General features: G+C 34.8%; 1 protein-coding gene across 5 annotated transcripts in view; it reads left to right on the top strand.

Annotated features, from left to right (window-relative positions):
• Window positions 1-23,578, top strand: part of KCNT2 (potassium sodium-activated channel subfamily T member 2) — a 450,533-nt gene that overhangs the window by 318,812 nt on the left and 108,143 nt on the right. For all 5 annotated transcript variants that reach the window (XM_077157297.1, XM_077157299.1, XM_077157298.1 and 2 more), the window contains 2 exons: window positions 9,607-9,756; window positions 19,093-19,322. In XM_077157297.1, the coding sequence (XP_077013412.1) occupies window positions 9,607-9,756; window positions 19,093-19,322 (380 nt within the window). The remainder of the gene's footprint in view (window positions 1-9,606; window positions 9,757-19,092; window positions 19,323-23,578) is intronic.

The raw sequence follows: 23,578 nt of genomic DNA, 5'->3' as shown, positions 1-23,578 counted from the left end.
TGAGAAAAAAAATCAGTTAAATAAAAACAGCTAGGATGGCGATTTGTGTTACTTTTAGCGAACTTGAAACAGATTATTTGATTACCTTATTTTGGATTAAAAGAACAAAACTAAATCCAAAAATTATAACACAGAGGAGTTTAAAACAATAAATGTAACGTGAAAGAGAAAGATTGCCACCATTGATTATATTTTACAACTGTAAAGGTAATGCTTCATAACACAGTTATTCTTTTAAGTCCACTTTTAGCTTGATGGCATTCTTATAGGCATAAAGAAAATATAAAGATTAGAAATCAAAATTTAGTATGAATCACACAAAAACAAGCACCTTCAGTTAAAAAAAATGAGAAAGGAAAACACCGAGGAGTTGTTAGTTGAATTAAGTTTTATGTTTTTTTAAACAAACAATATTTGAATAATGTAGTTCAGCACATTTCTGAAATAAGAAGAGTATGTAATGTAATGAAGCTTGATTTATTGTATCTGAAGCAGCAAAATTCAGTTGAATCCTTTCTCCCTATGGGAAAATTTGATGAGGAAACTTCTAAAAAACAGCTATATGACAGTCTTTTATTATGCTTGGGAACCTCTATTAAAAGGCATTTCTGAAAGAGCAGATACAAGTTTTTATTAGCTCACAGTCCTTCTTCCACTTGATAATTGCATTGAAGCTAAGGAGACTAGTAAATGCATTAATTTGTTCTCTGATAACAAATATTGTTTTGGCTTAATGGTGAAATCATGGATTAATGAGGAATTTGAAACTTGTGTTTGAATGAAATAAAAATCAGTTGTTAAAAATAATTTATCCACAATCCAAAATTCACTGGAACAAATAATATATTTTTTTACTAATATGCACTATGTGGAGAAAAACTTAGCATGTTTTTCTGGAATTGGTGACTAGATGAGCACACTGAGGACAGTGAATAGTCCTCATAATGTTATTCTCCACCCTTCTGCATAAAATAGAAAATCAGATAGGTGCCAAATGGAAGATATGCTGTTTTGAAACTGTTGTGTACCCCAGAAAAGTCAAATCTTTAAGCCTCACTCAGTATTGCCGGGTGGGATCTCTTTGATTTTTCCATGGAGAGATGACCCACCCAATTGTGGCTGGTAACTTTTGATTAGATGTTTTCCATGGAGATGTGTCTCCACACATTCAAAGTGCGATTGCTTACTGGAGCCCTTTAAGGGGAACCATTTTGGAAAAAGTTTCAGATCCCACATAGCCGGAGATTTTTGGAGATGCAGAAGGAAAACACCTTCTGGAGAGAAAGCCAGCAGGCATTGCCATGTGCCCTCCCAGCTGATAGAAGTGTCTAGAAGCCAAAGACCCCAGCAGACCCCAGCCACATGCCTTCCTGGTTGACAGAGGGGTTCCAGATGGCATCAGCCATTCTTGAGTGAAGGTAACGTCTTATTGGTGCCTTGATTTGGACATTTTCACAGCCTTAGAACTGTAAACTTGCAACTCAGTAAATTTCCCTTTTAAAGGCTGTTCTTTTAATGATGTATTGCATTCCAGCAGCTTAACTAAAACAGAGGAACACAGGGCTTTTGTCCTCAGTCAGAGCCAAGTGAGGCAATATCCAAAAGGAATATAGGGATATCTACAAGAAGTTGGGACTAGCATCTCATTTCCCAGTTAGACTTCTGCTTATGTCAATTTCCCTGACTAAGCATGAGGAAATAAGAACAGAAACAGCTATAGAGAAGCAAATACTCCCACACATGAGTTTCCTGTGGTGTAAGTGATACTGTAAAGGCCCTTGAGCTCTCTGGTTGGTACCCATCCAAGAATGTTTGCCGCAAGGCCACAGGGCAAGGAAACCCAAGAAGCTAGAGGCCAAATGGATACCTCTGGGAAATAAGCTGTGGGAGAATGGAAGAGAACATCTTGCTTACCAGTGATAACGTCCAGCAAGGGAGGCCTACTCACTCCCACAAAACACTTTAAGAAAATCAGCAGTAATTGCAGAGAGCATGACAGCAAGTTAGAACCAGTTCACTGAGCAGAAATACCCCAGGGAGGTTAAATCCAAGTAGGTAAAATTGGAATTTCAGATTTGATGGGACTTGGCTTTTAAGTAATCTGACAGGATTTGAAAGAAATGGGATCTGCCCATGATATTATGGGACAGGAAAGAGAGATTTGATAGAGCATGGCTGAAGGCAGTTATTGGGAAAAAACAAAACCATTTATATCTGTACTTTTCTAAGTTCAGATTACTCAAAAGATACTATAACATTCAATAACTAATATTCAGCAGATTTTCATTTTCATTTCAGAAGAATTTTATAAAGGAGTTCTGAAATTTGGCCAAAGTTGAGTTTTATAAGATACATATCCCAGTTAAAATTGAATGTAAATCTTGCTGAATATGTGTGTGTGAATGTGTGTTTACAAGCTTTTGTAAAGTTGACCAGGCTTTCATCAGATTTTTCAAATCAAATAGATTTTAAAATCTATTTCCAAAAACAAAATTAAAAACCTGTGGCTGAACTATGAGCATTGCATAGGAATGAAGAAAAGTAAATTACTTCAGGGTTATTTTGTAAGTAGGAGTCAGAAGACTTCATGACAAAGTCACAAAAATATGAAGATGTGGAGAGAAATGATTTAAGGATAAATCCCAGGTGTCTGCTTTAGACTACTGGATAATTGGTGATACAATTCACTAACAAATGGAGAAAAAGCTTGTGGTCATGATAGGATTAGTTTTAGACATGCTGATTTTGACAAGTGTCCAGGTAAAGAAGTAGCTGCATATATCATCTGAATCTGTTATAGCCCAAGGCAAACTGATAGAACAAAAATATAACTTGCACGATTTTCAAAAGAAAATTGTGGAATGAGATCCAAAGTCTGAATCACAGCAGTATAAACTAATATAATTAAATTATAGTATGATGAGTTTGGAAAAGAGAGAACATCCCATCCCTTACTTAGAAATCCTTAACAGAAAAGTGGATAATCATATAGGCAAAAACAGCACAGCAAATACCTCTTTCCTTGAAAAACCTTTGAATGGTTCCTTTTTGACCTTGAAATAGAATGCATGCACTAAAAATATGTCCTGAATATTAAGCTGAAGTTTTGCCCTCAGGGAAGCTTGTAAGGGTCTTGAAGCCCTGGACTTGAAGTTTGTAATTTATTTACTTTACATGTTTTTTTTTTTTAATTTTTCCCCAGCAATTCTCTATAACATTTCCTTTTTAAAATGATTTCTTCATAAAACAATTGTGTAGAGTTTTAAAATCAGAGAATAACAGACATGATCCTCTTCCTTCTAAGCTGTCCCATCAAAGTTTCTCTAATTCTCATAACTGAAATTGGCTGCATGAATTACAAAGTTTTTCTCTTTATTCAGAGGAAAATAGAGGCTCTTAGAGATTATTTCAAGTATCAAATATATACTGACTGGTATTTGATACTCCATTTATTTTCTTTGCACACAATATTTCAATTTCATATTTTTATTCTTTTTCTGTCTGACATTAACATTTTTAAAAACAGTTGGAGCTGGAAATTATTCAGAAAATAAGTGTGAGCATAATCTATCTAGGAAAGAGTTGTTACTATTATCTGTTGATAGGGTAGAGTAGCCACAAAAGGGTACAAAATAGATTACAGAATATACTATTTTATAAAATGGAGCTTATTTTTAAGTTAAAGTTAAGAAAATTCACAAACCAATTATTTTCCCTAAAAGTCTATTTGATTGTTATAAATGTTTCTTAAATCTTCATTAAATGTCTTCTCATAATAATTTTCACTCTGCCTTCAATTCTGTACTTTTCCCCAGAACCCCCTCAAAAGAATCTCTTGTGATTTTGATTCTGCTTTTTAATTTTTTTTACCTAATTATAGATATAACATTAAATTCATTTTAGGTATTTTAGAGATTATGAAATTCAGTAATTAAAAAAAAAATTACTGACAAGTTCATCGTAGGAAAAGTAATTGATTAGACCTAAAATATTATTCTGGTGAAGAAGAAAGGAATTATGTAATTAAAAAAGCAATACATTTCATAAATTGAACATGAAGAACAGTGTGAGATTAATTTTTGTTCATTTAGCAAAACATTTATTAAACACTTCATCTGTGTCAGAGAGTATAATCAGTTCATGGTGATAAAATGATAACAAAGGCATGAGCCCTTTTCTCATGGAGATTATTTCACAGGGGAGCAAGACATTAAGAATTAATACAATTTAGTGTGATGATATTATGAAAAGGGAAGTACCCTATTGCAGATAATGAATAAGCTCAAGCCAAAGAATGAGTAAGCAGTAAGTTATAGAGGGAACAAACTTGTGAAAAGTCCTACATATAAGAGAGTGTCATGTTTGGGGAAACTAAAGGCAGTTCGTAACTGGAGCGTATAACAAAAAGAAGACTCTAAAGTAATAGATAAAACTTGAAAGTCAGGCACAGAATAGGCCAGGAAGGGCTTTGTAATGGAAGGAGGAACCCTTTAAGCGATTTCAAGAGGAGAGTGACATGAAGTGATTTGAAATTTTAAACATCACTCTTACCATAGCACCACAAATGGAATTTGAAGACGCAACACTGGAGACAGGAGACAAAGAGACTAATTAGTATCGTTTTAAGAGTGCAAGAATTGATGGAGAAAGAGGTAAGAAAACCGCTGAGCTCAAACAGACCCTTGGGTATGTCTCATGCCTACGAAGTTTGGAAATATATTCTTTATACATGTACTTAATTATCTTTTAGTCAAAACAATCTTTAATTCAGCTTACCCAGAAACATAAAGTAATATAATGGAACAAAATAAAATTAAGGTAGGATGGTAAGTTGAAGTCAAATAAAAGTTTTTTACAAATCTACAGTCCATAAAATGCCTTGAATTATTAATAAAATTAAAAAGACAATTTGCTTCTTAATTTCCTAATAACCTGATATAAGGAAATAGAACAGCTACACCATTTACTTTGAGTGATATTCAGCAGCTTCTGAATAAAGCATAGCCTGTGTAGTCAGACTGCCTGGGTTGGACTCTAATCTACTCATGGTGGGAAGGTACTTAAAGTCATGGTACCACAGTTTCCTATCTGTGAAGTGGGGATAATTCAGCATGTAGCTCATAGATTGTCAAGGGATTTAATTCTGCCATTTAATATTTTCTGTGTTCCAGAAACAGTTCTAGTTACTGCACATTCCACAGGAAACAAGAGAGACAGGGGACCCAGGATGTCAGGGGAGGATTGGAGGGCGAGAGGCTACAACAGAAACAGATAAGTTATAAACATATAAATGAGGGAATAATATGTCAACATCATAAAGATGTCATTTTCACCCATGTTTATGAATATAAGGCCATCCTGGTTATTATACCAGTAGCATTCTTTTGACATAGATGAGCTGATTTTAAGTTCATAAGGAAATATGAAGAAACCAGAACAACCAGAAAATTTTTGAAGGAGCATAATAATGAAAGACCACTATCCTTATACGCTTTAAAGTATTTTATAGTTACAGTAATTAAAATAGTGTGATACTAGCAAATGGATAGAGACAAATCAGTCTAACAGAGTAGAAAATCTAGAGGCACACATAATTGGGAATCTGGTGTTTGATAAGAAGTCATTTTAAATCGGAAGAGATGGCTACTCAATAAATTGAACAATTGAATAGCCATTTATGAAAGAATGAATTTAATGCATTACTCATGCAGGAAGTGGGAAACATGATTACATTCTGACTAAGTAAAATATCAGTCCCAAAATATTGGTAACCTGGGAGCACCTCCTATCGCGTAGCTTTCAGAGCTGCCCCATTAGTGACCAATATACAAGCAAAAAGCTTGAATCGATACTACTAGTCCTGTTTGTGTGTGGGTGATGCATTTTATTTTTCATTTATTAGAAAATGTTTTAGATGTTCTAAAGGTAATAAAGAATATTATGATGGGCATCCATGTACCTACCAGTCCAGATTTTAAAAATAGAGATTCCAAGTGTTTGTGGAGTTCCACATATACCCATCTCTGCTTGCTGGTTCTTTTATTTCCCAAGAACCTAGTTAACTACAATGCTGGAATTCTAGTTTGTTGTTTCCATTTTATAGTTTCTATTCACTACTCTTATGTATGAATCCCCAGGTAACATACTTTTGTTTTTAATATTTATGCTTCCTGTAAATATTTTGCTGAATTAAATCCTGCCACTCATTTCTTGTACTCAGTATTTTGACTTTGAGATTTTCCCATGATGTTTTTATCGGCACTAGTACTTGCATTTTCACTGTTGATTGTGTGAATATTTATGTATGTATATATCATTTATCTGTTGGTGGACCTGGGTATTAGAGGCTTTTTTTTTTCTCTTCCATCAGCGAATCCTTCAGAATACATTCAGAAACCAATCTTCAGAAACCGTCATCATTTAGCAGATCATTGCAATTACCTCCTCACTGGTCCTTGCCTCTTCTCCAGTCTATTCTCAACACAATGACCAGAAGGATCCTTGTAAAATATGTCAGACTCTTTTGCACCTGTGTTCAAAATCCAACAATACCTACCTTCTCAACCAGAGTAAAAGTCAAAGACATTGAAATGTTTTTAAACCCTACACGACCCGCACCTCTCCCTGCCCACTTCCTTCTCTGGCCTCATTTTCTCCGCTGTCTCAGAGCCAAACAGGCTTCCTTGCTTTTCCTCAGCCATGTCAGGTATTCTGCTGTCTCAGGGAAGTCCTTGTTACTCCTTAGGCCTGGAACTCCTAGACTGCTATATGGTTAGCTTTCTTATCTTCTTCAAGGTTTTTGCTGAAGTGTCAACTTAGTGAAACTTTCCAAAACCACTCTAATTTAATTGCAATGCACGTCTTAAAAGATCTCCTTATTTCCCATTCTGCTTTATTTTTCTTCCAACATTTATCACTTTTAACAAATGCCATAATTTGCTTATTTATTGTCGGTTGTCTCCCATTTGTGTGTTTCATGAGAGAAAGCATTTCTACCCTTTTTGCTAACTTACATAATCTTTGACTCTAGATCCTTTCTTGGAACATAGCAGGTACTCAATGCATATTTTTATATGAATATAGGATACAAACTGAGAATTCTCTCTAGTATTACATGGAATTGCTAATTGGGATTATTTCTCAAGCAATTATCATGAGTTGAAAGGAGAAAAATTTGTATATATATGATTTGCTTGATTTAGAGATTCTTGTTTACCTATCAGGGATTTGAAGAAATCACAAAGAAAAGATGTTTCCTATTTAACAAATTAAATAGCATGAGGACAATCCTGTGATTTAAATAAATTCATCTGTCTGTCCTTTTCTATTCTATTCCAGATTTGCACATTATGTTTCCATTTCAGACCCAGAAATGGAGATTTATGATTTCCCTGAGTAGCTTCTAGTACACTTGTGGGACAATTATTTGACCCCATGCTGCCATCTGGATAGCAAACCAACCCTGATTAATTACTGGTAGCTTCACTTATATTTCCAGCCCTTCCTTTGGGTTATTTCTTTGCCAAGCACTGTCCTGCAAAGTGGTACTGTGTTACACATCAAAGGGAAAGTTTTGTCAAAGGGAAAGTTTTTTCATCAAGGACAGTTATTCTTGGGTGCGTAAGTAATACTTAGCTATAGCCAATGTGCAATCAGCAGTGAAAAGTATTTTATTTTATTGATTTTATTGATTTTCCTATTTCTAAAAAAGGTAAAGGTTTAAAAACATTATTTCCAAGAAAGGTAAAGGTTTAAAAACATTATTATTTAATAGGTTGACCAGGCATGTTGAAAGTGTCTCCAGAATTTAGCAATGAGGAAGCTATAATGACAAAATAATCATGAGTTAGCATGTATTCAGTGCTTACTATGATCCAGGCATCTTCTAACCATTTCCTTTGTATTACCTCATTTTTTCTAACCTAATGAAGCTGGTACTGTTTTTCACAGAAGAGGTAAAGAGTCATTGAGAGGTTAAATAACTCACACAAGATTGCGGAGTTGGTACTCAGATCAGGCTATTGGACTCTAGGACTTTTGACCCGTCAGCACCCTGTCTCCAAGGAATGAAGTACAAGTGAAACATTTGTCTTAGTTTGCTAGGGCTGCAAAAACAAATCCCACAGACCTCTTGGCTTAAGCAAAAGGAATGTATTATCTCATGTTTTAGAAGCTAGAAGTGAAAAATCAAGGTGGTGGTATACTGTGCTTTCTCTGCAATCAGTCGTGTTGTGGCGGGGGCTTACCATAACTCAATCCATAACTCGATCACTGGTTCCGTCCTGTGGCACTCTATTTCCTTCTACCTCTGCTGTGTCCAGATTTCCTCTACTTGTAAGGATTTCACTCATGTTGGGTTAGGGCCCACACTGATTCAATGTGGCCTCGTCGAAACACGTTCTTTAAAGATCCTGTTTACTCATGAGTTCATATCCACAGATTAGGACTTGAACATGTCTTTGTAGGGGGCGTGATTCAATCCATAACTACTTTCCTTTAAAAATAGATGATTTTTAATCATATTGACTTTTAGACGATGATGTGTACTATCTCCCTAATAATCTTTTGGAAAAACTCATAGCTTAAAATGCCTTTATAAACTCTAATCATTGTAGGTTTGACTTCTCTGCTTTCATTCATTAAGAATTTACAGAGATTACAAAGAAACATTTTGATTTTTCTAAATTTATAACTTTGCTTCTACATATACATTGCTTTTAGTTGCAAAGTATATAAGCTTTACTCTACAAAAATAAATGCAATTTGCTTTTGGAAGAGTAAATGTCCAAAATGTGAAAAAGAGCTAGTATATTTTTATATATGATTTTATATTATATTTATATATATAATTTTTGTATATTTCTAAGGCCACTGAATTAGGTGGGCCAAACCAGAATGCTCGAGAACAACAACAACAAAAAAGTAACTTTTTGTGATAAACTTAATTTTTGAAAAATACTACTGAGAAAATTTTGGAAACCTTTACTTTTATCATTGTGTCTTTAACTGAATTCTATACAATTAAAACAACAATCCTGGTAGCCATTGCTATGATATAAAAGAAATTATTAATAGTATGTTTCCTATGAAATAAGTTTTGATAAGTTGAAAGGATATATTAATAATTTTAAATACCTAATATAAGCAGAAAATGATAATTTTAAATGCATAATATAAATAATTTTAAAGCAAAGCAAAATCAAATACCCACAGGGACCAACTACTTACCATAAATGAGTTGAAGTGAGAATATAGTCATGGCTAAAAAGGAAATGTTATATATAGGATGTGCAAGGTAGGATCCTCATGAAAAAAGGCAATAAAAATGAAATGCTATGTCTTGTAGGTTCATGATTAGAGTAATGCTTTCCTAAGAACCTGCCATCTCTCTAGCTTATGTAAAGTATTAGTTTCAAATTGTTTATAACATTTCTTTGCAAATATTGTATTTCAAGCATTTGGAGTACCACACAGAGAGTTCTTTGCACTGTGTTTGCAAATTCTTATGAGTAGGAAAATCTAGCATTTTATGACAAATGTTTTTAACCACGTTCACTGTGTTTTTCTCTTTGTGTGTGTGTGTGTGTGTGTTTGCTTTTGTTGCAGGGAAGGCCAACAGTCACCAGAGCAATGGCAGAAGACGTATGGCAGATGCTCTGGGAATGAAGTGTACCACATTGTTTTGGAAGAAAGTACCTTTTTTGCTGAATATGAAGGAAAGAGTTTTACATATGCCTCTTTCCATGCGCACAAAAAGTAGGTTTCTACTTCCAGAGTGGAATAAATATAAATCAATCATATCTTTTAAATGCAGTTTTCTGAACTACAACCCACATTGGTCTGTGTGAGTTGCAAGTACTCTGAATGTTTTAAATCTTAATATTGAAACATATCACTCCTGCCTTCTGTTTAGTCTCCACAACAGGTTAAAATTTTTAGGTGTAATCTATATAGACTAGAAATGTCTTACTTTATCAACTTCGTTAACTATTAGTTTTTTAATATCTTAAGAATTCACAAATACATGAAAATTAAACTTCTATTCAGATCTAATTTTAATGTTGATTAAAATTTGAGCAAAGTATTAACATTATAACAAGTATGCATAAAAAATTTAAGAATAAAAGAAAAAAAAAGCTAATGGTGGCACTCACTTTGGCCAAAGAAATAACTTAAAAAATAAATGATAGTACCTTCCAATTCAAACATGGAGCATTATTTTTCTACATTTGAAAAGAGAATAATTACTTAAAAAATAAATTATATGTGCATTGTGAAACTAATATATGTCTGTGTGGTAAATATATTAATATATTTAGCATACTTTGGAATTTGGAATCTATCTAGTCAGCAAAAAATATATATCACTTTAATTCTCATATACCTATGCTTTTTCTATTTTTAACTTCATTTAAATTATAACACTATAAGACATAATAAAATAAAAAAATGTTCAAGACAATTTGTGTTTAGGGTATAACCTAATAAATTATATGAATCCTTTTTTAAAATATTGTTATTGACGTATCTCCATATACATACATTCCATACATGGTGTACAAAATGGCTCACGACCTCATCACATGGTTGTATATTCATCACGATGATAATTTTTTTGTACACTAACATCATTCCAGAAAAAGAAATAAAAACAAAAAAGGAAAAAACTCTTACAAATCATACCCTGACCCCTCCCTCTGATTGACCACTCGTTTTTCCATTTACCCAATTTATTTTATCCCTTATCTTCACTACTATTCATTTTTTATCATTTTTGAATTCATCAGCCCATACCCTAGATAAGAGGAGCATCAGGCACATGGTTTTCACAATCACACAGTCACATTCTAAAAGTTACATCTTTATATAGTCGTCTTCAAGAATCAAGGCTACTGGAGCACAGTTGAACAATTTTAGATACTTCCCTTCATCCACTCCAATATACCACAAATTAAAAAGGGATATCTATATAATGCATAAGAATAATCTCCAGGATAACTTCTTGATTCTGTTTTAAACCTCTCAGTCACTGAAACTTGATTTTATTTCATTTCCCTCTTCCCCCTTTTTGCTCAAAACAGGCTTCCTCGATCCCTTGATGCTGGAGTCCGGTGACTCCCAGAAGTTCTGTCCCACATTGCCAGGGAGATTTACACTCCTGGGCATCATGTCCCATGTAGTGGGGAGGGCAGCTGAGTTGGCTTAGCGAGAGAGGCCACTTCTGAGCAACAAAAGTTCTTTGGGGTGACTCTTAGGCCTAATTTTAGTAGTCTTAGTCTTAGTCTGCAAAATAAGTTTTATAGGGGCGAACCCCAAGATCTAGGGATTCATCTATTGATTTGTCCCCATTGCTTGTAGAGAATACCAGAAATTCTCCAAATGGGGAAGTTGAATACTTCCTCCTTTTCCCCAGTCCCCCAAGGGGACTTTGTAAATACTCCTTGTCGAAGCATCACACTAACATGGACAAACCAACAAAATCTCACGCCCTATTCAAGATTCCTTTTACTTATGGTGTCCAACTAAATTGTCCATACAAGTAAAATAAGGTAATACACTACCCAAAATGTAAATTTTACACCAAATAAACACCTCTCCCTTTGGTCTCACACAGAAGTTAAAGTCTTAAAATATGAACTATATCATCCTTTACCCCATCTTCTGTTATACCTTAGTCCTATCCAGATCAGCTTCCCACACAGCTATATATCTGTCTCTTCTTTCATTTCTCTACTCAAAGTCTGATCCCTTTTTCAACTTTTCCTACATGGGGTACTGCTGACATGCATAGCTTCAGAGATCTAACTCTGAATCTCAATTGTCACATAAATACTCAAAATTCTGGGAATGACCAGGTTATATACAAACAGCTCAGTATCTCAGAATTTAGAAATAGCAGTTACCACTCCTGAATATATGTAACTGCTGTAAGAGTTTACAATCTAGGACCCATTACAGTAGGCCCTAGCCTGATAACGCATGCTCTCAACTTTTGTTCACTGAGTTTTTATATTCAAGTTAGTTCATATGATTGAGGCATGATAATATTTGTTTTTTGTTCCTGACATTTAATTCAACATACACAAGTTCACACACCTCGTTGCTTGTCTCATGACTTCATTCCTCCCTATAGCCACTCAGTAGTCTGTTGTATATATACACCATAGTTCCCCCTTCCATTCTTCAGTCATTGTTCCCTTAGGCCACCTCCATCCATTGTGAATCTTGAACACTGCCACTGTAAACAGCAGTGCACAAATGTCCATTCTGTCCCCACACTCAGTTCCTTCAGGTATATACTGAGCAATGGGGTTTCAGAAGCATACAGCAACCTAGTCTTTTCTGTATCTGGTGCACACTGCCCTCCAAGGGGCTGCCACCTCTCAGTTTCCCTACCAAAAATAAATAAGCACATCTCTTTCTCTCCATTTTTTCTAACACTTTTTTCTCTCTGTTCATTTTTAAACAGTTTTACTCACATATCATACAATCCAACCTAAGTATATAGACATGCCTTTGCCACCATAATGTGTATGAAGACATTTCCTTTTCTTCCACAAAGAATCCATACCCCTCCCCCATGTCATCCACCTGTTGACATTTAGTTTTGGCATAATGCTTTTGTTATAGTCAGTGGAAGCATGTTACAATGAAAGTATTGACTATAGACCCTAGCTTGCATTGATTGCACTTTTTCCCATATACCATCATTTTCATCACCTTGCAATGTTGACATTCGTTTGTTCTCCCTCATGCGTAAACATTTTTTATTTGTACATTTAATCACCATCATTGTCTACTCTAAGGATTCCTAAATTAAAAGAGTCTCAGTCTTTCCTTTTGGTTTCATACATGCCCCCGGCCCTTCTCTCTAGAAAATACCCACTCACAGCTTCATTCAGTGAACTTATATTATTGTGCTACAATTAGATAATATTGCACTAGCCATTACTGAATTTTTACAATCAGCCTTCTCGCGCAATTGTATTCCTTCAGAACCAAATGCCCAGTTTCTACCTCATTTCTATCTCCTGATAATCTGTGTTTTTAACTTCAACTCTCAAAGTTCACTCATTAATGTAAGCTCATATTAGTGAGACAGTACAGTATTTGTCCTTTTGCTTCTGGCTAATTTTACTCAGCATAATGTCCTCAAGGTTCTTCCACATTGTTACATGCTTCATGAGTTTATTGTGTCTAACAACTATATAATATTCCATCATATGTGTAGACCACAGCTTGTTTAGCCACTCATCCATTGACGAACATTTGGGTTGTTTCCATCTCTTGACAAATTGTAAATAATGCTGCTATAAACATTGGTGTGCAAATGTCTGTTTGTGTCCTTGCCCTCATGTCTTCTGAATAGATACCTTAATAATGAGATTGCTGGATCCTATGGCAATTCTATACTTCACTACTCTCTCATTGTGGTTTTGATTTGCATTTCCCTAGTACCCAGTGAAATTGAGCATGTTTTCATGTGCCTTTTAGCCATTTGTATTTTCTCTTCTGAGAAGTGATTGTTCATGTCTTCTGCCCATTTTGTAAATTGGGTTGTTTGTATTTTGTTGTTGAGTTGAAGAATCTCTTTATATATTCTGGATACTGAATTCTTATCTGATATGTAGTTTCCAAATATTGTCTCCCATTGCATAGGCTGCCTTTTTGCTTTCTTGACAAAGTTCCTTGAGGCACAAAAGTGTTTAATTTTGAGGAATTCCCATTTATCTATTTCTTTTTTCAATGCTTGTGCTTTGGGTGCAAAGCCTAGGAAACCACCTCTTATTGCAAGTTTTATAAGATATTTCCCTACATTTTCTCCTAAAAGTTTTATTTAGGTCTTCAATCCATTGTGAGTTAATTTTTGTACAGGGTATAAGATATGTATCTTCTTTCATTCTTTTGCATATGGATATCGAGTTCTCCAAGCACCATTTATTGAAGAGACAGCTCTGTCCCAAGTGGGTTGGCTTGACTGCCTTATCAAAGATAAATTGTCCATAGATGAGAAGGTCTATTTCTGAGCATTCAATTTGATTCCATTGGTTAGTATATCTATCTTTATGCCAGTACCATGCTGTTTTGACCACTGTAGTTTCATAATGTGCTTTAAAGTCAGGTAGTGTGAGACCTCACACTTCATTTTTCTTTCTCAAGATATTTTTAGCTATATGGGGCGCCTTGCCTTTCCAAATAAACTTGGTTATTGCTTTTTCTATTTCTGCAGAGTAAGTTGTTGGATTTTAACAATTGAATCTATAAATCAATTTGGGTAGAATTAACATCTTGACTATATTTAGACTACCATAAACTGGTATGCCCTTCCATTTATTTAGGTCTTCTGTCATTTCTTTTAGCAATTTCTTATAGTTTCTTTATATAGGTCTTTTGTATCCTTAGTTAAATTTATTCCCAAATATTTTTTTCCTTTTGGTTGCTATTGTAAATGGAATTTTTTTTCTTGATTTCCTCCTCATATTGCTCATTACTAGTGTATAGAAACACTACTGCTTTTTGAGTGCTAATCTTGTACCCTAACACTTTGCTAAACTTATTTGTTAGCTCTAGTAGCATTGTTGTAGATATTTCAGGATTTTCAATGTATGGTATCATGCCATCTGCAAACAGTGAGAGTTTTCCTTCTCCCTTTCCAATTTAGATGCCTTTTATTTCTTTTTCTTGTTTAATTGCTCTGGCTAGAACTTCAAGCATAATGTTGAATAACAGTGGTGGCAGTGGGTATCCTTGTCTTGTTTCTGAACTTAGAGGGAAAGTTTTCAACCTTTCCTCATTGAGAATGCTTTTAGCTGTGGGTTTTTCATATATTCCCTTTATCATGTTGAGGAAGTTCCCTTCTATTCTTATCCTTTAAAGTGTTGTCATCAAGAGACGATGTTGAATTTTGTCAAATGCCTTGTCTGCATCAATTGAGAAAATCATGTGGTTTTTCTGCTTTGATTTGTTTATTCGGTGTATTACATTAATTGATTTTCTTATGTTGAACCATCCTTGCATACCTGGAATAAATCACACTTGGTCATGGCATATAATTTTTTTAATGCGCTGCTGGATTTGATTTGCAAGTATTTTGTTGCAGATTTTTTCATCTATATTCATTAAAGAGATTGGTCTATTTCTTTTCTTGTAGTATCTGTGTCTGGCTTTGGTATTAGGGTGATGTTGACTTCATATAATGAGTTAGGTAGCTTTCCCTCCTCTTCAGTTTTTTTTTGAAGAGTTTGACAGGATTGGTACTAATTCTTTCTTGAATTCACCTGTGAAGCCATCTGGTCCTGGACTTTTCTTTTTGGGAGCTTCTTGATGACTGATTCTCTTTACTTGTGTTTGGTTTGTTGAGGTCTCTATTTCTTGAATCACTGTTGGTTGTTCATACTTTCTAGGAAGTTGTCCATTTCATCTGTTTTGCCTAGTTTATTAGCATATAGTTTATCATAGTAGCCTTTCATTGCCTCCTATATTTCTGTGGAATCAGTGGTTATGCCTCTTCTTACATTTCTGATTCTGTTTATATACTCTCTCTCTCTCTCTCTTCTTTGTCAATCTAGCTAAGCATCCATCTATTTTACTGATCTCAAAGAAATGACTTCTGGTTTTGTTTATTTTCTCAATTGTTTTCATGTTCTCAGTTTCATTTATTTCTGTTCTAATCTTTGTAATTTCTTTCATTTTGTTTGCTTTGGGGTTAGCTTGCTGTTTTCTCTCTAGTACTTTCAAGTGAATGGTTACTTCCTCACTTTTTGCTGTTTCTTCTTTTTTTTAATCTAGTCTTCTAAGGCAATAAATTTCCCGCTTAACACTGCCTTTGCTGCCCCCTCATAAGTTTTGATATGGTGTATTTTCATTTTTATTTGCCTCAAGATATTTACTGATTTCTCTTGTAATTTCTTTCTTGACACAGTAGTTGTTTAAGAGCCTGTGATTTAGCTTCCTTATGTTTGTGAATTTTCTGGCCCTCTGCCTATTATTGATTTCCAACTTCATTCCATTATGATTTGAGAAAGTGTTTTGTATGATTTTAATCTTTTTAAATTTATTGAGACTTGTTTTTTGACCCAGCCTATGGTGTATCCTTGAGACTGAGCCATGAGCACTTGAGAAAACTGTGTATCATATTGTCGGGTACAATGCTTTGTGAATGTCAGTTAAGTCTAGTTCACTTATCATATTATTCAAATTCTGTTTCCTTATTGATCCTCTGTCTAGATGTTATGTCCATTGATGAGAGTGGGGAATTAAAATCTCTAACTATTATTGTGGCAGTGTCTATTTCTCCCCTCAATGTTTGCCTCATGTTCTTTGGAGCACTCTTGCTCAGTGTATAAATATTTTATGATAGTTATTTCTTCTTCTTGAATCATTCCTTTTATTAATACACAGTGTCTTTCTTTGTCTCTTTTAATTGTTTTTACATTTGAAGTCTAATTTGTTGGAGATTAATATAGCTATTCCTGACTTTTTCTGATTGCTGGTTGCATGAAATATCTTTTCCCAAACTTTCACTTTCAACCTATGTTTTCCTTGGTCTAAAATGAGTCTCCTGTAGACAGCATATAGCTATCCTGCCTTTTCCTGTCTGCCTGAAATGTTCCCTTTAGTATTTCTTTCAGAGCTGGTCTTTTAGCCACAAATTCTCTCAGTGATTCTTTGTCTGGAAATATTTTAATCTCCCCCTTATTTTTGAAAGACAATTTTGTTGGATATAGAATTCTTGGTCAGCAGTTTTTCTCTTCTAGAATCTTAAATGTATTACCACTGTCTTCTCACCTACATAGTTTCTGCTGAGAAATCCATACATAGTCTTATCGGGCTTCCCTTTTATGTGATGGATTGTTTATCTCATGCTGCTTTCAAAATTCTCTTTTTGTCTTTGACATTTGACAATCTGATTAGTGTCTTGGAGTATATCTATTTGGATCTATTCTTTTTTGGGGTTTGCTGAACTTCTAGAATTTGTAATTTTATGTCTTTCATAGAGACGGAAAATTTTCAGTTATTATTTCCTCCATTAGTCTTTCTCCTTCTTTTCCCTTCTCTTCTCCTTCTGGGCCACCCACAATACATATATTTGTGTGCTTCATGTTGTTATTAAGCTCCCTGAGACCCTGCTAATATTTTTCCATTCTTTTCTCCATAGTTTCTTTTGTATGTTGGATTTCAGATGTTCAGTCCTCTAGTTTCACTAATCCTTTCTTTTGCTTCTTCAAATCTATTATTGTAGGTTTCTATTGTTTCATTTCATTTCTTCTTTTTCTTACTGGACAGCCTTGTTCTTTATTTTTTCTTTGGTATTCAGTTCAACTTATTTAGACCTCTAGCATAAGTTCTGTTTAACTGATCAGAATTTTTTAGTTCTTGTTTTTCTATTTCTTGCTTTGCCTATATAGAGCCTTTTTTTTTCCCTCAGGAGGGTCTCCAAAGATATTATAGATCCCAGTCAGATTTTCACAGACCAGGCAGTCCCACATCTCAGGAGAAAATAGTATCCAGCTTCAGTTTTCCCTGAAGATGGGATCCAGCAAGTTGCCAGACTTTCTAATGAAGCATCTCGACTCTGTGATTTTACTATCCTGCCCAGCATGTGACACTTGTCTGCCAGCAGCTTCCCACCAGCCTAAAGTGATGTGGTGCCTTTAATTTCAGCAGAATCTCCCCGTCAAAGGTGTGGTTGAGACAGAGCTGAGGTTGTAGGATGGCTTTAATTGCTTCAGTTTTCCAGGTCCTGGAGCCTGAATTCCTTAAAGGAGGGATTCCCTTTAGCTGGACCCTACCTTTCTCTTGGGGAAGATGCACCCTTTTGGGAATTAATTTCTTTCTCCTGACTAGTCTCACAGAGAAGCATAATTCTCCCCTTTTCTGGGGGTAGTGCTGGAATCTGAGAGTGCTTCCATTTCTACCTAATAAGCTGTTATAGGGTAAGAAAAAAGCACAAGCAAAAAAAAAGCCTTTTCAGAGCCAGTGCCCTTCTCATGTTTGTCAATCAAGAGCTTAAGTTGGTATGTGGCTGTATGTATATCCATGCTCTATGTACCCCCTTTTCTTGGAATCCAGCCCTTTTCCAATATTTTCCAACGCAAAAATCTTCTGTTTTGTTTCCCAAACTCCTAGTAACTTTAGTGATTATTCCCGGTTTATCTGTGCTGGAGGTTTATTTTCAGTTAATTAATTCCACAACTGGAGTTTGGTTGAGCTAGTTGCTAGGAAAGTCTGTTTCTGTTCCCTTTGGTGTTCCAGTTGACATGCCCTTGAGGAAGGTGTGCCAGACTCCACAGCTTGGAGGCCTTACAGTTCTGTGTGGAGACTTAGCCATACCACCTCACCCAGACTGGTATGCACTGTGTGTCTGGTCACTGATGGACCCGCAGCAGCTGTTCTATACTGTTCCTGGTTATTTTCTAGCTGCTTTGGAGGATGAACTAAATTCCATACCTCATTGAGCCACCATCTTGCCCCCATACCTGTAATAGTCTTTTAAGTAGCATCTGTAACGTTCAAAGGTTGTTATTTCTCTTAATTAAGCTATAAGCTAATTCAGAACAATTTTACCTTTTTTCCTAAAAATTACAGTTTACTAAACAAGAGAAAAAAAAAATTAAGGGAGCTGATTCTCTCTATGTTACTCTGGGTAAATTGCCTTCCTTCATGTCAATGATTTTCACCTTTTTGAACCAAAGTTAAGAAATGCTGCTTTAAAATTTATGATCAAAGTAAAATATATGCTTTAGGTCCCTACCCAGTATACACAAAAAATCTACAGAACAATACAACCCTCACTGTATGAATGCCTTTTGATATTTTCTATTTTTTTATATTTTATTTAATTTTTAAAAATGTATTTGTCATAATCAAATACATTGATTTCAAAATCCACTAAGGACATAGTTTCCTCTAAAAACGAAGGTCTTCAACTTTTAAGATCATTTCAAGCTTTAAAATGCTCTGATATCAGATCTTAATTTTCCTCTACCTGACAGCACTTTACCTATGTTAATACATATATAAACATAAAAAAGAGAACTAAGCCTTTTACTGCATTACCAGTTTATATTCTTTTTATTTTTTTAAATATAGGTTTGGTGTCTGCTTGATTGGTGTTAGGAGGGAGGATAACAAAAACATTTTGCTGAATCCAGGTCCTCGATACATTATGAATACTACAGATGTATGTTTTTATATTAATATTACCAAAGAAGAGAATTCAGCATTTAAGAACCAGGACCAGCAGAGAAAAAACAATGTATCAAGATCATTTTATCATGGACCTTCCAGATTACCTGTACATAGCATAATTGCCAGTATGGGTAAGTATTAAATGATTTGAAAATATTAATTTCATTCTTAAAATAGGGAACAATAAATATACTTCAATTTTCATTGAAATTTCAATGCAAAATTTAAATCTGCTTTCAAACTAGGTACAAATAGGTTTATAGAACTAAATTTCTAACTTAAATTGGGCAAGAAATACAAATATTACAAAAATGCAACCAGAAATAATTTTAAATTTCTGATGAAATACCCTACACTTCTATATTATAAGTTTTCTATTCATTATCAAGAGAAGCTGTCTCACATATTCTCCATTCTTTTCAAAACTCTATCTTCCATCTCCTATCTTACTCTCACCATTAAATTTGACTGCTATTGAAGAAAGAAGAGAGGATAGGAGAGCGGGAGGAAAGCCAGATAAGAATTTCCTTAAAATTTTGATACCAAATTGCCCACAAACTTAGAACATTCTGTTACACTTTTTACTTCCTTTCTGTCATAAAGTAAAATGTCCTTCCTTTTATCTAACACTATTCCCTTAATTCCTTCACTTATCCACTAGACCTAGCCTCTTTTTCCTTCTCAGGGACTTCACTCTATTTTAATTCATCTTCATTACCTAATTTTATTTTTTTTTCAAAATCACTAGCCGAATCCCATCAACAACATACTATTTTTTTGTCTATGTTTCTCTCTGTCTGTGTTTTTCTGTCATCTCCCTCTTTCTTTCTCTCTCTCATACACACACATGCACACACATCCATAAACACCAAACTTCTGGACTTCGTGCCAAGCCATCTTCACAGATTTCTTAAAAGTGTTGTCTTGAGTTGAGTCTTTAATTCATATTGTCCTCGCAAATCTCTACTTAATCCAATCTGATATCTATACTCATGTCACTGAAACTACTCTAGCCGAGGAAGTCAGTCCTCTTTGTTACTATATCCAGTGAATATCTTCGTGGCATATGGCAATATTAGCCATGTACTTCTTTAAACGCTGAGGTTTTTCTCTGCCTTGTGCGAATCCATTCTCCTTGAATTATCACCTTTGCTCTGTTTCAAATTATTTTCCATAAACAGATGATTCTCTTACCTAAATCATTAACTTAAACTTCTCTTCAGAACAATGTATTCAATGTATTCAGCTGCCTAATTATTTCTAATTGGGTGTCTTACAGGAAAATTGAACTATTGTTTCATCCCTTATTTTCCCTCCCTTATTATTTCCTCCAGTTTTTGCTAAAATTAAATGGATGGCACCATTATCCTCCTATTTATAAAGTCACAATCCTGAATTTTCACCATCCCTCTCCACTCATTTCTTATCATTCACCACGTCGTAATAAATCTGACCACTAAATATCCCCTAAAACATTCACTTCTTTCCATGTCCACTACTAACACAGTCTCTCTATGTCTTCAGTCTTGCTGCCTTACACTCTACCCTCCAATCTGAAACAAGAGTAATAATTTTCAAACATAGTCTTGATGATGTCAGGCTCTTGGATAAACCATGTTAATTGCTTATTATTATCATTGGAAAAAGTCTAAATTCTATTATATAACATTGCTTTTAAGTAAAGTGCTTAAAATGACCATGTTCATGAGAAAATCCCTCTTCTACCAATTTATATACATAACCCTTAACTCTGAGGAGTATTTTAGATTAAAATTTCAATTATATGGTCACTCTAGTGATAAGGCTTTTTGTTAAAGACTCTTTCTTGCAATTCTAGCTTAATAACTTACTAAGCCAGTTTGATTGCTCTTAAGTTTCAATCAAGATAAATTTCTTTCAGTTTTCACTAATGTTTTTAGCAGTGGATCATAACACATTGTTTCTTCAGAGAAGAACCATGCCCAATTCTCAATTTAGCCTAGGGAACTACTTCTGATTCTTCATGTTTCACTCTGGATATCATTTTCCCCAAAACATTTTCCATGGCTCTGCTTAGACTTAGGGAACCCTGACTGTCATTGACATAACTTATTATTCTTCCTTCATAGCAACACTATCCACATGTTTTGTATATATTCAACAGTTATTTATTGAGTAAATATATGTGCTAGTAACTCTTATAGCCATTTTTGCTATATCTATGAACAAAGAGATAAAGATCCTTGCATTCATGGAGCTTAAATCTATCAGTGAAAAAATAGGCAAAAGGCAATACATAGTTAAATTATTTAGTATATTCAAAGATGATAAGTAATCAGGAGAAAAAGAGAAAAAAACATGGATCATAATTAAGAGGATTATGAATTCTAGGAGGACTGGATTTTTCAAGAGGTAGCCAGTAGACCTTGTTGAAAAAGTGACATTTGAGCATTTTTTTTTTTAAATGAGGAAATTAGCCTTGTGGATATCTGGGAGAAGAGCTTTCCCTATAGCAATATCAGCTAGTACAAAGGCCTTAACATTGGACCTGCCTCTCATGCTCCAGAAACAGTAAAGAGACCTTTGTGGCACAAAACCAGTAAAAGATGGTAAAAGCGGTAGGGGAGGAAATCTGAGAAGTTAGAATAGGGCCAGATCATGTCAGGTTTTATAATCAATGTGAAGATCATGGCTTTTGCTCTGAGTGGATTGGGGAGTCATTGCGAGGATTTAAACAGAGCAATGTCACGATCTCATTAAACTGACCTATGTTTTAATACCACCACTCCAGCCATTGTTGGGTATAGATGGCCAGGAAAAGGGGCAGGGTGCTTACAAATGGAAATGGTAGGAAGAAACCAATTATGGATATACTTTGAAAAGTAAAGTCAACAGGATTCCCTAATGAATGGGAGGTGGTCTATAAGCACAAGAGAAGAATGAAAAGCTTCATGGTTTTTGGTTTAAGCGAATGGAAAGAGTCATGGACATCAATAGAAATAAGGAAGGTTGGGAAAAGAGCAGGTTTGATGTAGGAATGGGGAGGAGTCAGGGAAGATGGAGTTTAGTTTGGAACACACTGCGTTTCCAATGTCTGTAAGTGAGGAAGATGTCAAACGTGGAGTTATATATAAGTCTAGATTACAGGACACAGATATAAACTGAAAAAATATAGTTTGGATGCCTGAGCTTATGTACTGTATTTAATGCCATAAAACTGAACAAGATCATTGGGTAGAAAAAGGAAAAAAAACAAAGGACTGAGGTCTGGATCATGCCAATATTAAAATATTGCAAACATAAAAAGTGTAATGGGGAAATCAGAAGAATGTAGTGTCCTAGAATTGAAATGAACAAATGTGCAAAGAGAATTAAGTCATCAGTCGTGTCTGATTGCTGGAAAGATTAAAAATCAGGACAACTGAGAACTTACCATTGAATTGTGCAATGTAGTAGTCATCTTCGTCTACTTGACAGATCTCTTTCAAAGGAGTGACAGTGTAGTGTCATATTAGAATGGGCTTATGAAGGAAAGATAGAAGATAAATTAGAGGCACCAAGTCTAGACAACTCTGGAGAAAAAAATTGTTGCAAATGGGAGCATATAAATGGTTTCTTAGCTCATGGAAAGGGTACAAGAAAATGAGAAAAGGGTAGGAAAATTGGGCATATATGTAAAAGAAAGACTTTAATGGTGGATGATGGAGCCTAATTTAGGTAATGAAGTGAAAAGGCATCTGTTGGCTGAGTGACCTTGAAAAGGTTACAATCCCAGTAGGATCAAACAGAAGTTTGTTAGAGATGGGAATGAAGAAAGAGAGCTGAATAGAAGTAAATGTGAGAGTAAAATGCTGGAATTTGAGATTATAAGTATGTATGGCAAGTTCTACGCTATGAACATGAGAGTGAAAGCCTGAGGAATGGTGGAAGAAAGGGTCATTAATGGAGAGGAAGATAAAAACTAGTCTGGAGCATTGGAAGGATCATTTACATGTATAATAAAATTGCCAAGAATTAAACAGAAGTTGTAATGGAGAAACTCATAGTGATACTGGAGCTAATACTCAAATGTATTCAGCTGCACAGGTGTGAGGTAGGTAGATTTGAATTTAAGTGGAGTTCAATTTTGGTGACAATGTCCAATGGACCAAAACAATGGCAAGAGAGCCAAAGGTATTTTCAAGAAACTAGTCATAATATTTAAACATAGTATTTAAGTTTGGATAAAAAGAGAAGAGAAAACAGCAAGGGAGTGAAGGAAAAATGAAAAGTTAGTATCTCCAATAAAACTGAAATTCAAGTGGGGTAAACTGTAGCTAGAGTTGGGAAATCAGTAGGAAGAACTTAGAAAGACAGGAAATGTTGGTAGCCAGAAAAGGGTGCATGAAATGTTGTTATAATAGGCTAA

This window comes from Tamandua tetradactyla, chromosome 4 (assembly GCF_023851605.1).
Source record: "Tamandua tetradactyla isolate mTamTet1 chromosome 4, mTamTet1.pri, whole genome shotgun sequence".
Classification (NCBI taxonomy): Eukaryota; Metazoa; Chordata; class Mammalia; order Pilosa; family Myrmecophagidae; genus Tamandua; species Tamandua tetradactyla.
The sequence above is the reverse complement of the archived record's forward strand: the minus strand, read 5'-3'. Positions and strand labels throughout refer to the sequence as shown.